Source organism: Ipomoea nil, unplaced genomic scaffold (genome assembly GCF_001879475.1).
Source record: "Ipomoea nil cultivar Tokyo-kokei standard unplaced genomic scaffold, Asagao_1.1 scaffold2781, whole genome shotgun sequence".
Classification (NCBI taxonomy): Eukaryota; Viridiplantae; Streptophyta; class Magnoliopsida; order Solanales; family Convolvulaceae; genus Ipomoea; species Ipomoea nil.
This window is the reverse complement of record NW_017619209.1, coordinates 45279-63053: the sequence shown is the minus strand read 5'-3', so window position 1 is coordinate 63053 and position 17775 is coordinate 45279. Positions and strand designations below refer to the sequence as shown.

The 17775-nt window shown below is 41.5% G+C and overlaps 1 protein-coding gene across 1 annotated transcript; it reads right to left on the bottom strand.

Annotated features, from left to right (window-relative positions):
* Nucleotides 1-12858: 12858 nt before the first annotated feature.
* LOC109157431 lies at nucleotides 12859-16061 on the bottom strand. Its single transcript, XM_019305338.1, has 6 exons — nucleotides 15892-16061; nucleotides 14892-15834; nucleotides 14539-14675; nucleotides 14069-14221; nucleotides 13776-13859; nucleotides 12859-13144 (listed from the first exon to the last, which is right to left on the bottom strand). Exons 1-6 carry the CDS (start codon nucleotides 16059-16061, stop codon nucleotides 12859-12861), a joined length of 1773 nt encoding a protein of 590 aa, XP_019160883.1.
* Nucleotides 16062-17775: the final 1714 nt, after the last annotated feature.

Sequence of the window (17775 nt, the reverse complement as noted above, 5' to 3'; positions counted from 1 at the left end):
CCTCCTACAAAATCCATAGATATAGAGTCCCATTTTCCTTGTGGCACTTCTAACGATTGTAACAACCCCTTAACTTTACAACGTTCCGCTTTAACCTTTTGGCAATTGAGGCACTTCCCAACAAATTCTGCAACTTCCTTCTTCATATTAGGCCACCAGAAGAAGCCCTTCACGTCTTTGTATAACTTGTCTCCTCCAGGGTGGACCGAGTAGGGTGTATTATGACCCTCTTCCAAAATCTGTCGCTTCCACTGATCACATGACGCGGGTATGCATAAACGGCCTTTGTACCTCAACACCCCATCCGTAGATAACTCAAACGGTCCCCCTTTCCCTTTAGCTAGGTCATCCCTTACCTTCATCAAATATGCATCCTTTTGTTGCTCTTCCTTAATTTCTCCCAGAAATGTAGGTACAATCCTTAAGTTATAGCAACGAACTTCTGCCTCAACATCTCCCTGTTCCACCACTTCCAAGTTCATCCGTTGGAGCTCTTTAAAAAGTTCATCCGCCACTATCCAAATAGAACTGGCGGTATGCTTCGATTTTCGACTTAAGGCGTCTGCCACTACGTTAGCTTTTCCTTCGTGATACTGAATTTCCAACTCGTAGTCCTTGCTGAGCTCCAACCACCTTCGTTGTCGCATGTTGAGATCCTTTTGGGTGAAGATATATTTGAGACTCTTGTGATCCGTGAATATCTTGCAACGCACCCCATATAGATAATGCCTCCAAATTTTCAAAGCAAACACCACAGCGGCCAATTCCAAATCGTGTGTAGGGTAATTCTCTTTGTGAACTTTAAGCTGACGTGAGGCGTAAGCAATCACTCTCCCATTTTGCATCAACACACAACCTAGTCCTCTTTCTTGGACGCATCGCTGTATACCTCAAACCCTTCCGTTCCTGATGGAAATATTAAGACTAGTGCAGACGTGAGCCTCTCCTTCAAATCCCGAAATGCTGATTCACAAGCTTGATTCCAAACGAAAGGCACTTCTTTCCTTAGTAACTTGTTTAAAGGTTGAGCCACCTTAGCGAAATCCAAAACAAACCTTCGATAATAACCTGCTAAACCAAGAAAACTTCTTACTTCCGACACCGATGAAGGTGCAGTCCATTCCTTCACTGCCCGTATCTTGTCCGGATACACAAAAATCCCTCTACTATCAATCACGTGGCCTAGAAATGTCACACTGTCTTTCCAGAATTCGCACTTAGAGAACATGGCATACAACTTTTTCTCCCTCAAGATCTGAAGTACCGTCCGAAGATGTCCAACATGCTCTCTCTTATCTTTCGAATAGACCAAAATATTGTTGATGAACACGATCACAAAATCGTCGAGGTGGGGTTTGAACACTGTTCATCAGATCCATAAAAACTGCAGGGGCATTAGTCATCCCAAACGGCATGACTGTAAACTCGTAGTGACCGTACCGAGTCCGAAACGTAGTCTTAGGAATATCCTTGTCTGCTACCTTTATCTGATGGTATCCTGACCTCAAGTCAACTTTGGAAAACACTCCCGCGCCACGGAGTTGATCAAACAAGTCATCTATTCTTGGAAGAGGGTATTTGTTCTTGATGGTAACTTGATTCAGTTCCCGGTAGTCGATACACAACCTCATACTCCCGTCCTTCTTCTTTACAAACAACACCGGAGCTCCCCAAGGCGATGTACTTGGCCGGATATAACCCTTGTCAAGGAGTTCTTGCAATTAAGCCTTCAACTCTTGCATTTCAGGCGGAGCCAAACGATACGGGGCTTTAGAGATGGGTGCAGTGCCCGGCATAAGATCCACTGAAAATTCCACTTCCCTAGCAGGCGGCATACCCGGTATTTCTTCGGGAAAAACATCAAGAAACTCACGGACTACGGGAATAGATTGAGCTACCTCTCCTTTTGCCTTCAAGTTCTTGACTGAGCACAGGTACACTTCATTGCCCTTGTCCATATACCTCTTCATCTTCACCATAGACACTAGCTTAATTCCGGGTTCTTCCATCCTTCCACGGTATGACACTCTTTTCCCGCTGGGTCCTCGTAGTACTACCTTCTGATCCTTGCACAGAATTTGGGCTCTAAATCGCCCCAACCAGTCCATACCTAGGACCACATCCATCCCGTCCAAGTCGTACTGGATTAGATCACTAGGAAACTCTTCACCTTTGATACAAATCTTGATGCCCTCAAAAACACGGTCACACATCCTAACTTCTCCCGACGGTACCTTCACGTTAAACCTCACCCCAGCGCCCCCAGATAAGCCCAACTTCTTCACGAGGCCGGGTGATATAAACGAGTTAGACGCCCCTTAATCAAACAAGACTGTTGCTGGCACAGATTGCACAAGGAAGGTTCCCACTACTACGTCACTGTCACTTGTTCGAACATCATTTAAGGTGAGCACCCTCTCTTGAGATGGCCCTACCGCCGGATGATGAAACTCTATCCTCCCATACTCTCTTACATCACGGTGTGCTGGCAAAGTCGCTACACTAGGACTTACTCTTGTGGACATACCACTCCGGATCCACCGCTCAATTACCACAGAGGCACTGCTAGGTTCGGCCAACCGAGATTTCTTAACCACTTCACCCACATCTTCAAACGCTGAGGTTCGCTGGCGAGGAGGCATCACAGACTTCTGCTACAACAACGAGGTTACTAAAAGAGCAAACAAGCAAGACAGAAAGCAACACATATCTCACCGCGCAACCTAGAGTCCTAAGCCTAACACTTAGCTTCTTAAGGTTTCTTAGAGGTCTCAAAATACACTTAACCACTTAGAAAGTCTAGACTTAACTCTTCCTAGGCTCAAAACCTAGGCTCTGATACCAACTGTAACACCCCCCCAAAAAAAAAGGCCCAATTGAAGCCCTAAAACAAGCAGATTAACAACAAAACTAGCACAGCGGAAGGTAAACGGAAACTGGATAAAAGAAATCCAAAAAAGGGGTGTTATGCCACGTATACCACACTAGGTAACGCTAAGGCAACAATCTGCAAGTGTATAATACTATCCCAATACATCAATCTAAAACAGTCTAAAAACATTGGCGCACAGGCCACAAAAACACAAAGGTGCTAAGCTACCAGGCTCTAGACATCGCTCTCGTCTAAACATCACCTGAAAGATACAAAGATAGACATTGGGACGACGCCCGGTCAGCGAATAATGCTGGTACCCACCAATACCGTTAAGTATCATAAATAGGTAGATATAAGATATAAAAACCATTTTCGAAACGGAATACATATATATAAGTCAAAAGCCAAGATCACCAGTCAACACAAGACTCATCACTCTCAAGACCACACGGGAACACATCCCAAACCACAAAGGTTAACCACACACAATGATAAAGACTCACCCAACGGCAACACATGCCAAAACAACGCAAGCCTCCGTGACTACACACGTCACGAGAGAAGATCACACAACGCCGGCTTTACAAGCCCTCACAACATCACCCATCGCGAGTTGGTATGCCTTCCTTATGCCTTGTTCTAACCTTATGGCTACCCCCAACCTTGTATCTTCTTTCCAACCATTACCTCCAGGATCCCCTGTACAGCCAAGTCCAACCTTATTCCGTCGGGACCGTCGTCCCCCACCTATAACCACCAACAAACCACCACCAATCACGGCAACACGTGCCCGGATAACACATGTTATCCCCCAATCACGTGGACCCATCACTCAGGCCACAACTCCATAATCACGTCACGGCCACCACGAGAACCGCTGCAATACCTTGGTGACTAGTGTCCCATACCACTAATCGTGCAATCCAGGTAAAGCCACACACGCCACACCTCAACAGGAATCAATCAACGGATTGCAAAGAAGGTATGAAACACACTCAATCAAGGAACGGGTCACAACCCAATCAACAACAACGATGAATAACACAAGTTATCATCAACCAAACGGAAGGTACAGACCACACACACGCTAGCATTAAAACAACAAACTAGCATACTTATCAACGGGGAAACTCAAGATAGTTCCGAGGAACACACAAGACACCTCTTGGTCCAACGAAACACAATGTTGAACACTTAGCACGATTCAAGACACCAAAGTCCTACATGGATACCTACCATATAGTTCTAGACCTACGAAACATCAAGAAGACACTCAAATAGTTCCACAAAAGAACAACGGGAAGTCAAAAGATCAAATACCGAGACAACGAATCACGGGGAACAAATCCCGAACCAAACACCACCGTGTACCCCGTGGGTGGACCCACGCGTAGACCCCTACCCGTGGTTCTGCCCGCGGGTACAACACCCACATTCCTATGTACCTGCGAGTGGGTGGCGGGTAGGGCTCTCCCCGCCGTTCCGCCCGCGGGTACATGCTCCTGTGTAAAACAATCCCTTCGGGGATTTTCTTCTCCAAACACAAATTCAAGTCCAAAACATACCAACTCTCACCAAACTCAACAAAATGACTTGAACCATGGAAAATACCAAGCAATGGCACAAAGGAACCCTAAACACAAGCTCTAGATATGCAATATCACAAGATAAATGCATAAAACCCTCACATTTCATAGCAAAGAACAAGTAGAATCCAAGAAATCACATATAGGTAAGCAAAATAGGTTTTGTATAGCATGGGTTACCTCTTGAAGATCAAAAGACTTCTCTTTACACCACAACAAGCTCTCCACTAGGCTCACTTCTCAAACCCACTTCAAGATCAAACCAAAAGATCATAAAGATCCTACCTTTAAGAAAAAGACAACTAAGATGGAACCAAAAACACTAGACAAACTTAGATCTTAACCTCCTAGATGCCCAAATAGGTTAAAGGTTGAATCTTGGAAGAAAAACTTGAAATCTTAACAAGGGTCTCAACTTGGCTTGGAGAATAAGCTACACTTCTATTCTAGAGAGAAGGTAGAGATATTTTCTAGGAATTGTAAGGAATGAAATGAAGAAGTCTTCTAGGTTAGGATACAATACTAACTCTTGGTGAAAAGACAAGGCTACCCTTACTAACCCTTAGAAAGTGTAAGGAACAAGGGAACTCCTCTCTAAGCACAAGGTACAACACAACTTAAAGATTGACTAGTCTAGTCCTTGAGTATTAAAAATTAGGATTTTAGGAATCAATTCCTCAAAAGAATTAGAATTAATTACTCAATTAATTCATGGATTAGAGTGTGGATTTTTGGGGTGTCACAGTTGAAGATGATTTTTGACCAATCGACTTTGTGTTCATTGAGAAATGCGTGCAGCATTTTTAACTTATCCTTTGTCACGTCGTCTGTGCCCGACGTCTTGTGCTCTACGATCTTGTTAAAGATATCCACTGTGAACTCGTAGTCCAGGCGAAACCATTTCTTCTTTAAGGGCCACGTGATTACACTGGGAGCCTGCTTGTTTTTGATAAACCTATAGAAGTCATTTTGATCGTAATGGTAGAAAGCGAAGTTCGGCTTGTATAACTCATCTCGCTGAGGAAATTCATAGGCTGCTCGAATATCCTCCGATGTGATTGTCACATCAGTCTGGTTGACTCTCGAAGATATGGTGAGTCCATCCGCAAATACACTTGCATTCAGATAAAACTGAGTGACATCTGTGGGAAACCAAAATGTATAGAGATGAACTGCAAACCTGTACAAACCGGTTTCTTGTAGTAGGGCGATTACTTTATCACCAAAGCTTCGATCGATGACATACTCTAAGAAACCATGTGCATCCCACATACTACCACTAGCGATGAAGTCAGTTCGTAACTTAATGAAGTTGATGTCGTTTGTTGGGAAGGTGGGTATCTCCATTGTAGATGGTGCTTCAGGTTCAACATCAGAGGGTGTGGTTTTGGATTTCTTAGCCATTTGAGAGGAGTTTGAGAGGATTTTGGTGAGAGGATGGATTTGAGGGTGAGGATGAAAGAAAAAAAAAATGAAAGATGGTAGAAGGCGGGTTTTTGTAGGGTTGACGTGGGTCTAGGGTATAGGAAAAAAACGGGTGACCCATGTGAATTGTGGATGGTTTGAATTTCGAAATTTAATCGGTTCCAATTCCACTAAAAGGGTAACTGATCTGGTGATAAAGATCTGATAAGATCAATTGTAGATCAATTTTGATCATTCCTCATTAAAGAGGAGAGAGAAAACCACTTGAGTGCCTTTGGGTGCATTAAATGCAGGTCAGATCAATCTGACAGAGATCATGGGGTAGTGGACCGGTTTTCTCGGCCACACAATGCCCACTAAGAATATGTATCAACGGTTCAGATGATCTGGATAATGTGTATCTTCTTGAGCACGCCATACAACCGAAACATAGCATATTTTACTTATCACGAAGAGACAAGTCCACAAAACAAATACAGTTTTGTGAACCTATACAAGACATACAATGAAAACACATAACAAAGCCCAAGAGATGATTATTACACGAAGCATAGAGATATTAAAAACTTGACTGCATCTCTCGTGATCCAGGTTGTTCGAGCTTTTACTTCTTGTCTTCCCTCTTCTTTCGGTCATTCTCAGCATTTTCCATCTTGGCGATTTTGAGAGTAAACACTTCATCTATGATCTTTTCGTGATCAGTTCCCATAGCATCTCTGGAAAGTCCTCTCTTTTCCATGGCATCCATTTCAGCCTTGACTCGTGCTTGAGCTGCAGCATGCATTGCTATGTATTTCTCTTCAGTTTTAAGTTGAGGTGCTAGCTCCACGAGAGTGAGGAAGCGAGAGAGACTTGAAACTTTGGTGAATCCGTCACCAGAGGATGATCCTTCCTTAGGAGAATTGTTGAGTTCATGAGAAGGATTGATCTCAAAGCGATCTTTCTTTGTCAGATCCTTGGTTGGAAAGCACATCTTCTTCCCTTTGTCCATAACGATAGGTATTACTTCGAACTTTGAAGGATTATGAGAGGAGTGAGAAGTGATTCTATTTTGCACGAGAGATCCCTTCTTATAGGAGATGGATTCATCAAAAGGTGTAGCCATGAATGACTAGTCACTGAGATACGCTCCATCGAAACTAGAGAGAATATAATCATTTCCAGAGAATACGGTTCGGTCAGAGATATTCGTTTAGGGACGAGATTTGTGAATGCAAACAAAACAAATAAAATTTCGTTCAGCACTTATGTAAACTTCGGATAAAAACCATTAGAACGAAGATAATATTATTGATCCGAAAGGAAGACTAAAACAGAATAGGAAATACATAGAAAATAGATCAAATTTTCTTCCTCCTTTCTTCCTTTTGCTCACTTGGCTCAGCTTTTGGCTTCATAAGCTCTCCCCACATTTTCTTGTACCACTTGCCGGTTCTCAGAAAGTTTGAGTCTGATGATAAAACCGGTCCATCTTCGTCTGAGTTTTCTTCAGACTTGGGTTTTTCGTTCAGATATTTGAGATAATCTTTGTCAATATGCTTATTAGGCACATCTGTGGGGATTTCCTCCTTTTGAGGGGTTTCTTCTGGTTCTTCGACTATGTAACCAGCCATTTCATCATAGAGATGAGAGGATTCACTGTCAGAGGAGATTTCTAGCGGAGCTCTGAGGCTATTTCCAGGGTAGAGATCACCTTGCTCTTCCCTGATTTTTCGAACCATTTCCTTTCCCTGAGTCTCCTCTGGTGAAAGGCTTCTTACGATACATTTTGTGATAGGAGATGATAGATTAGAGAAGAATAGGTTCTCCTTTTATAGCCACGAAGCATAGAGATATTAAAGCAAAAATCCGTAACGCATTGAATGCTGTAATTAATGGCCATCAATTTCTTCAACTGACCATTAATTTCGTAGAAGACTTTGAATTGATATTTTCAAAGACAATGATGATTCCAAGATCAGAGATATTTAGAAGACTTAGATTCCCAAACGCATAGATAGCAGGTTGATACAGTTTCGTGACAGAGAATAATCATCATTATTTTCACGAAATAAATTTGAACAAGATGTCAAGAACATGAGATGATTTCTCTGAAATAAACTAATAATAAAGTCACGAAACAAGTAGATTCTTGAATTAGTCCAATTTCTCCTTGTGTTTGACTATCTCCCCGAGTGAATACTCATCCAACTCACATGTGAGGAGAGTAGGTTTGACCGAGAGATCAATAGGAGACTTCATGATTTGAAGTTCAGCATGGTCCACACAGGAGGCTGGATCATTCCTTCCTTTCCGAGATAGACGCATGATGCGTTCCTTAGCATGTTTTTCGGCTTCTTTTAGATAAAACTTCCTCCTAGCTTGAGAGATTTCGTCCAGATCTTCACTAGGGTAATCTCTGTTTTCTCTTTCTTTTGGGTTGAAAGAGATATGGAAACCTTCAGCTTCATGTTTTATGGTTACAATCCTTGCATTGCATAGCATATCTGGATCATCCTGCTTTTCCAGCTTGACTGTTTTCTCCTTTCCTTTGTTGTTTTCCATACCTGCACAATCAAAAACAAGAACTAGATTTCTACTCAAAAGGTAGGTTAGTGTGAATTTGGTGACGAGAGGTTCTCCTTTTTATAGGAATTTTGCGTGCAAGGATGGTCAAAATCTTCATGATACATATATCGAGGAGATTTTATTGGAATATTGTGAGAATCTTTGCAGATTTGATTCCCAATCTTCATGCCATTTCAATCATCCCGATTTCATGTCTCAGGAGGGAGAATCTTGCTTCACTTAAAGGTTTCGTAAGAATATCTGCAAGCTGATCATCAGTGTTAACATATTCAAGAGATATATCTTTTCTTTCAACATGATCACGAATAAAATGATATTTGATATCAATATGCTTGGTTCGTGAGTGTAGAACAGGATTGTGCGTAATGGCAATGGCACTCGTATTATCGCATTTAATGCTTACTTCTCGTGCATTGATGCCATAATCTTTTAATTGATGAGTCATCCAGAGAATTTGAGCACAACAGCTCCCAGCTGCTATATATTCGGCTTCAGCCGTGCTGGTAGCAATAGAGTGTTGCTTTTTAATGAACCAAGAAACAAGTCTTCCGCCTAGAAACTGGCAGGTTCCCGAGGTGCTTTTACGATCAATTCGACATCCAGCAAAATTAGCATCCGAATACCCAACAAGATCGAAGGACCCTTCTTTCGGGTACCAAAGTCCAACGCTTTGTGTCCCTTTAAGGTATCTTAAGATCTTTTTGGTTGCACTTAGATGGCTTTCCTTCGATTTAGCTTGAAATCTAGCACATACCCCAACAGCAAACGAAATGTCAGGTCTGCTTGCTGTTAAGTATAGAAGGGATCCAATAATGCCACGAAAATTCTTTTGATCCACATCTTTTCCTTCGTTATCAATATCCATTCTAAGAGATGTGCTCATAGGAATCTTGACGGATGTTTTTCCGTCAATGCCAAACTTTCGAATTAAGTTCTTAGTGTACTTGGCCTGATTTATAAAAATTCCATCTGAGCATTGCTTCACTTGCAATCCCAGAAAGTAATTTAGTTCTCCCATCATGCTCATTTCAAATTTGCCTTGCATGAGATTTGAGAACTTTTCACATAAATTAGGATTCGTGCTCCCGAAAATGATGTCATCAACATAGATTTGTACCAAGAGGATATGATCATTATTTTTGATACGAAAGAGCGTCTTATCTACGGCTCCTTTCGTGAAACCACAGTTTAAGAGAAAGAAAGATAGAGTGTGTAAAACCCCCTAAAACCATGCTATTTTAAAGTCTTAAACATGCAGAGAACTAAACCAAACAACAAACACAGCGGAAGACTGAAAGATAGATGTATATAAATAAACTGGAATACGGGGTGCTATGCCACGTTCACCAAAGAGATGAACGTAGAGGCAACATCTGCAATGTTTAAATCTAAACCAAATATCTCATTGTTCTACATCTAAGCTGGCTCACAGGCCACAAAACATAAGGGAGAAGCTATACTAGCAAGCACTAGACCGCGCACTCGTCTAGACATCACCTGAAAGAACACAATAAACATGGGACGACGCCCGGTCAGCGAATAATGCTGGTAACCCACCAATACATGTGAAATATCATACATAGGTAAGATATAAGTTTGTAAAGCCATTTTCGAAACAGAATACATAGATATATAAGTGTAAAACCAAGAGTAATAATCAACACACAAGACTCAAACACTCTCAACAAGAACACGGGAACACATCCCAAGACTACAAAGAACAACAACGACTCACAAGAAGTCTCAAGGTATAATCTATCATCACACAATAGATTAATACCCGACATGCAAAACTCAAAGGAATAAAGACACAACAAACGGCAACACATGCCAAGGCAACACATGCCTTTGTGACTACACACGTCACAAGAAGAGAACTCACAACAACGGCTACACAAGCCCTCGTGACATCACCCATCACGAGTTGATATGCCTTCCTTATGCCCGGTTACAACCTTATGGCTACCCCCAACCTTATATCTAGTTCCAACCTTTACCTCCAGGACCCCTGTACACCAAGTCCAACCATTTCCCTCCGAGGACCGTCGTCCCCTCTCCAACAGATCTCCAACAGAACCACCGATTTCATAGTGCACGAGGGTACCGATTTCACACACGGCAACACATGCCACCCAAGAAATACGTGAACCTTACACAAAGGTCACAACTCCATAATCACATCATGGCCACCACGAGGACCACTGCAATACCTTGTGACTAGTGTCCCTTACCACTAATCGTGCAATCCAGGTAAAGCCACACACACATCACACCTCAACAGGAATCAATCAACATATCACAACGAAGATATGAAACCATACTCAATCAAGGAATGGGACACAGCCCAACAACAACAACGATGAATAACACAAGTTATCATCAACCAATAGGAAGGTACAAACAACACACACGCTAGCATTTAAACACCGAACTAGCATGCTTATCAAACGGGTAAACCAAACGTAGTTCCGAAGAACACACAAGACTCATCACGGTTTAACGAAACACAATGTTGAACACTTAGCACGATTCAAGACACCAAAACCTACATGGAATCCTACCATATAGCTCTAGACATACGAAACATCAAGAAGACACTCAAATAGTTCCACAAAAGAACATCGGGAAGTCAAAAGACCAAATACCGAGTCAAAAGAATCACGGGGAACAAATCCCCCAACATCCACAACACATACCCCGCGGGTGGGCCCACGGGTAGGCCCCTACCCGTGGTCCTGCCCGCAGGTACAAGCCCTTCCACAACATGTAGCCCCCGGGTGGGCGGCGGGTGGGCCTCCTACTCGTCGTTCCGCCCGCGAGTACACTCCTGTACCACAACAAAACACTTCGCGAATTTTCATCTCCAAACTCAAATTCAAGTCCAAAACATGCCAAATCTCACCAAATACAACAAAATGACTTGAATCAAAGGAATAGCCAAGCAATGGCATACAAGAACCCTAAACACAAGCTCTAGATATGCATTTTCACAAGACAATGCATAAACACTCACATTTCATAGCAAAACACATGTAGAATCCAAGAAATATTCATATAGGTAAGCAAAATAGATTTTGTAGAGCACGGGTTACCTCTTGTAGACTAAAGACTTCACTTTACACCTCAACAAGCTCTTCACAAAGCTCACCTTCCAAACCCACTTCAAGAACATACCAAAAGATCATAAAGATCCTATCTTTAAGAAAAGACAGCTTAGATAAAACTAAAAACACAAGATGAACTTAGATCTTATCCTCCTAGATACCCAAATATATGAAAGGTTGAATCTTGGAAGCAACTCTTGAAGTTTTGGCAAGGCTCCAACTTGGCTTGGAAGGAAAGCTATCTACCTTTTTAGAGAGAAGGTGGAGCTAGATTTTTAGAAAGTGTGAGGAAAGAATGAAGATAATCTACTAGGTTAGGTTACAATACTAACACCAAGTGAAAGGTCAAGAATGCCCTTACGAACATAAGGAAATGTAAGGGAACTCCCTATAAAGCTTAAGGTACAACTTTGACTTTGGGGTTGACTAGTCAATTACTAGTCCCCGACTATTGAATTTTCAGGATTTTTAGGAATTAAACCATTAATTGAAATAGGGTTAATTACTCAATTAATCCCTTAATTGAATTTGGATTTTGGGGTGTAACAGAGTGTCATACCATGCCCTTGGAGCTTGCTTAAGACCATATAGAGCTTTCTTTAGATGATATACCTTTTCATGCTCACATTCAATGGCGAAACCTGGTGGTTGTTCAACATATACTTCCTCTTCTAATAAACCATTCAGGAAAGCACTTTCACATCTATTTAATATACCTTGAAGTTCTTGTGTGCTGCGTAGGCTAGGAATATTCTTATTGCTTAAAGTCTTGCCACAGGAGCGAAGGTTTCATCAAAATCTATACCTTCTTCTTGGCAGTAGCCTTTTGCGACGAGACGAGCTTTGTTCCTAACAATTAGGCAGTCTTCACTCATCTTGTTTCTGAATACCCACTATGTACCAATAACATTTTGATGGGTGGGTCTAGCAACCAATTCCCAGACTTTGTTCCTTTCGAATTGGTGAAGTTTTTCTTGCATGGTTGTTACCCAATCAGGATCACATAGGGCTTCTTCTATGGATTTTGGTTTTATTTGAGATAAGAAGCATGCCATCATATTCACATGAACGTTGGCCCGAGTTCTTACTCCTTCTTGGATATTTCCTATGACTTGATCAGGGGGATGGTCTCTTAACCATCTAAGATCGGGTTCAAACAAACTTTGCTGATTCTGTATGTCCATCTCAGGGATATAAGGTAGTTCAACATAAATCATAGGTTCAGATGATGTCTGGATATCGGGAACTTCTTGTTGCATGCCATCACCTTCTTGAACTAAAGCTTCGGGTTCAGAGGGCTTCAATTGATATCTCGTGTAGGAGGATAGAATATCTTCATCGTCTGAAATTTCTTCTCATTTGGTTCTTGAGAGCTTTGATTCAGATTGATAGATGATTTAATGCCAACAGGATTTTTCTCAGATTTCTCATTGAACTTGACATGTATAGATTCCTCGATAACTATTGTTCTTTTGTTCAGAATTCTGAAAGCCTTACTCGCTGAGGAATAGCCCATGAACAATCCTTCGTCCGCTCTTTCGTCGAAAGCTTTCAGATGATTCTTCCCATTGTTGTGAATGAAACACCTACAACCAAAAACATGAAAATAGCCAATGCTAGGTGTCTTACCTTTCCATAGTTCGTATGGGGTTTTGTTGTGTGACTTGTTGATCAAGGATTGATTCTGTGTGTAGCATGCTGTGTTTACAACTTCAGCCCAAAACCGCTTTGGTAAACCCGAGTGAGCAATCATTGTTCGTGCGGCTTCTTTCAAAGTTTTGTTCCTTCTTTCGGCTACTCCGTTTTGTTGAGGGGTTCGTGCTGCCGATAATTGATGAAAAATGCCGTTTTATCCACAGAAATCTTTGATAACTTTGTTGACGAATTCAGTTCCTTGATCTGATCTTATTTGGATAATCTTGACTTCCTTTTCTGTTTGAAGCTGTCTCAAGAGATTTGGTAGAGCAATTTCTGTTTCATTCTTTTTCTTTAAGAAGAGTACCCAAGTATATCTCGTGTGATCATCTACTACAACGAGACTGTACTTTCTCCCACTTAGACTTGCTGGATCAACTGGTCCGAAGAGATCCATATGTAGAAGACTTAAAGGTCGAGAGTTCACATCTGTGTCTTTGGATTTGAAGGATGATTTGATTTGTTTCCCTTTTTGACATGCTTCACATATCTTGTCTTTCACATAAGATGTTTTCGGCAAACCTTTCACGAGATCTTTCTTGGCAAGCTTGTTGATTGTCTTTAGATTTAGGTGGCTCAACTTGTTGTGTCATTCCTAGCTTAAATCTGCATTGTTCTTAGCAACAAGACAAACGTTAGCGTTAAATGAATTCCAAGAAACTACGTACATGTTTTTCTTTCGCTGGCCTGTTAGGACAGTTTCGCCATCTCTCGTGCTGATTATACTGCATTTGTCTTTTGAGAATTCGACCTTGTAGCCTTTGTCACAGAATTGACTCGTGCTTAGTAGATTAAATTTTAGCCCTTCAACATACGATACATCTTGAATAGTTATTCCATTTTTGATAATGTCTCCTGTCCCACGAGTTTTGCCACTTGTTTCGCCTCCAAAGATGACTTTGGGTCCGTCAATTTCTTTAAAGTTGCTCAACATTTCTTTGTCATCAGTCATATGTCTTGAGCATCCGCTATCAACATGCCATATGACTTGTTTATCCTATAAGAAAGATTATACGTTTTTAGGTACCCCTTGATTTACGGGTCCTTGAGGGTTAGATGTCAACTTTGGGATCCACATGAACCTAGAGTTTCCTTGACTCATCCTTGGTCCTCTATATCCATTAGGTGTGCGATAATCATAATTTATCTTGGCAAAGGTTTTAGCATTGTATCTCTCCCGAAAATATTCTGCAGGAGGATTGCGATACTCTTGAAATAATTAGTTTGTTTACGCAGATGTATTTTCTCAAATTCTTCTCTTGATAGAGGTTCTGGGTAAACAAACCAATCTTCCTCTGATGGCCCAGTCCATCCATTTCCATAGCCAGATCTTTTGAAGGATCTTTCATTTTGTCTGATTTGTCCATTTCTCGGGATTCCTTGAGTAGGATTCTTTCGTGTAGATTTTGGACGATATTGCCTCTGGTTAACATTCAGTATTTTCCTTGATTGAATATCCTTATAAGGCTGACCCTTTTTATGGTGTAGATTTTGTCCATTGCCATTTGGTCCATTCCTTTTGACATATCTATGTCTAGGATTGCCTTTGAAGGGTTTTTCAACTCTAGGTTCCACAATTCGTTGTACAGCCTTTCCTTTCGGTTGGCTTGTTGATTGTGGCATAGCGACATTGTTAACATTCGTCATAGGCTCAGACATCTGGGTGGGGCCTTGAACAAATGCTGATTGAAAACTCTCCTGAGAGTAAGCATTGGTAGATTTGTTCAAGCCGATTTGTGAAGAGGAGCTGGGGTCAAAACCAATTCCCGTTCTTTCCTCGGGCAATCTTGATCCGTTCACCATTCGGTCCATTAGATTGGACGAATTGTTGAATGAATTTAAGATTTCACGTAATTGTTGCTCCCTCTTTTTTCTTTCTGTACACTGCTCTTTTAGAGCGAGAACATTTTTCTCAAGTTGATCTTTAGTAATGGCTAGCTTTATGTTCTCAATTCGAACTTGCCTTAGCGCATTGTAGCTGATCATAAGCTGAGAGTTCTCCTCTTTTAATTTAGAGTATGTGTTTTTTATTATCTTGAACTCTCTCATCATTTCGGTAACTGATTCATTGGAAGCTTGACTCCTTATAGAACTAGACTCTGCTGAATAACAGGAGGATGATTGTGAATTTACCTCATCATCATCGGCCATAAGGCATAGTTCATCTGACTCTTGGCTAAACAGACATAGTAGTCCTTTTTCTTCTTCAGTACTATCCTCATCCGAACTTGAGCTTGAGGAACTGCTTTCGGCTTCAATAGTGTCAGATGTTTCGTTCACTACCATAGATTTCCTTCTTCTTTCGTTTCTGGAGTTCGACGATTCTGGCTTGTCATTTCTCTTGTAGTTTTCTCCTGCTTCTTTGGATGGGCTTTTGACAGCATTGCCATCTTGGTGCTTGCTCACAATTGGATGTGGACAGTTTGCTTTGAAATGTCCTGGCTTCCGACAATTGTAGCATAGCAATTGCGAGTCTGATGTCTCTTGCTTTGAGGTTTGAGGTGAACTCTCGTGTTTTCTTCGGTGTCCCGAACGTTGAAAATCTTGGAAGTTGTTCTTCCTCATAAACCTCTTCATTTTCCTAACAAATAGAGCATATTGTTCATCAGATAGAAATTCACAAGAGTTAGATTTTGACCTATTTGATGTTGATGCCTGCTGGTTGGCCACAAGAGCTACATTTCTTGTTTCGGGTTCATCAGCATCCTTTGGTTCATGCTCAAACTCGTAAGCCTTAAGATCACTAAAGATCTTGGTTGTGCTTGTGGTCTTCATGTCTCGGTGATCTCTCATTGCTGTGACCTTCATCTCTCAAGACTTCGGTAGGCCACGAAGGATCTTCAGATTCTTTTCCTTTTCGGACAATTCTTTCTCGAGATCAGACAGATCACCCATGAGCCTAACGAACCTCAGTTCCATGTCTGTGACAGCTTCATTCGGCAACATCTTGAAGTCCACGAACTTCTTCATGGCCATTGTCAATTTGTTGTCCTTCTCCTGTTCGTCTCCTTCACCCAGGTTCATCAGAACATTCCAGATCTCCACAGCGTTTTTTCCATTTTCTGACTCTGGGGAACAAGGATTCGTCGAGAGTGTGACACCCCAAAAATCCAAATTCAATTCATGGATTAATTGAGTAATTAATCCTATTTCAATTGAGGAATTAATTTCTAAAATCCTGAAATTTAATAGTTGGGGACTATTATTTGACTAGTCAACTCCAAAGTCAAGTTGTACCTTGAGCTTTGAAGGGAGTTCCCTTGTTCCTTACACCTTTCTAATGTTAGTAAGGGCATTCTTGACCTTTCACCAAGTGTTAGTATTGTAACCTAACCTGGAAGACATCTTCATTCTATCCCTTACAATTTCTAAAATTTAGCTCTACCTTCTCTCTAGAAAGGTGAGTAGCTTTTCCTCCAAGCTAAGTTGAGACCTTGTCAAGACTTCAAGATTTGCTTCCAAGATTCAACCTTTCACCTGTTTGGGCATCTAGGAGGGTAAGATCTAAGCCTATCTTGTGTTTTTGGTTCCATCTTAGGTGTCTTTTTTCTTAAAAGTAGGATCTTTATGATCTTGTGGTTTGTTCTTGAAGTGGGTTTGGAGGGTGAGCCTTGAGAAGAGCTTGTTGAGGTGTAAAGTGAACTCTTTAGTCTACAAGAGGTAACCCATGCTCTACAAAATCTATTTTTCCTACCTATATGTGATTTCTTGGATTCTACATGTGTTTTGCTATGAAATGTGAGTGTTTATGCATTTGTCTTGTGAAAATGCATATCTAGAGCTTGTGTTTAGGGTCCTTTTGTGCCATTGCTTGGCATTTCCTATGATTCAAGTCATTTTGTTGTATTGGGTGAGATTTGGCATGTTTTGGACTTGAATTTGTGTTTGGAGACAAAAATCTGCGAAGTGTGTTGTTGTGGTACAGGATTGTACCCGCGGGCGGAACGGCGGGTGGAGCACCACCCGTCGCCCCACCCGCGGGTACGGGCCTCATGGGAATATGTTCCTGCGGGCGGAACCACCGGTGGTGCGCTACCCGTGGGTCCACCCGCGGGGAACATGATGAGATTAATGGGGGATTTGTTCCCCTTGATTCTTTTGACTCGGTATTTGGTCTTTTGACTTCCCGTTGTTCTTTTATGGAACTATTTGAGTGTCTTCTTGATGTTTCGTATGTCTAGAACTATATGGTAGGTATCCATGTAGGTTTTTGGTGTCTTGAATCGTGCTAAGTGTTCAACATTATGTTTCGTTGAACCGTGATGAGTCTTGTGTGTTCTTCGAAACTACCTTTGGTTTACCCGTTTGATAAGCATGCTAGTTCGATGTTTAAATGCTAGTGTGTGTGTTGTTCGTACTTTCCGATTGGTTGATGATAACTTTTGTTATTCATCGTTGTTGTTGTTGGGCTGTGATCCATTCCTTGATTGAGTATGGTTTCATATCTTCGTTGTGATCCGTTGATTGATTCCTGTTGTGGTGTGATGTGTGTGTGGCTTTACCTGTTGTGGTGTGATTCCTG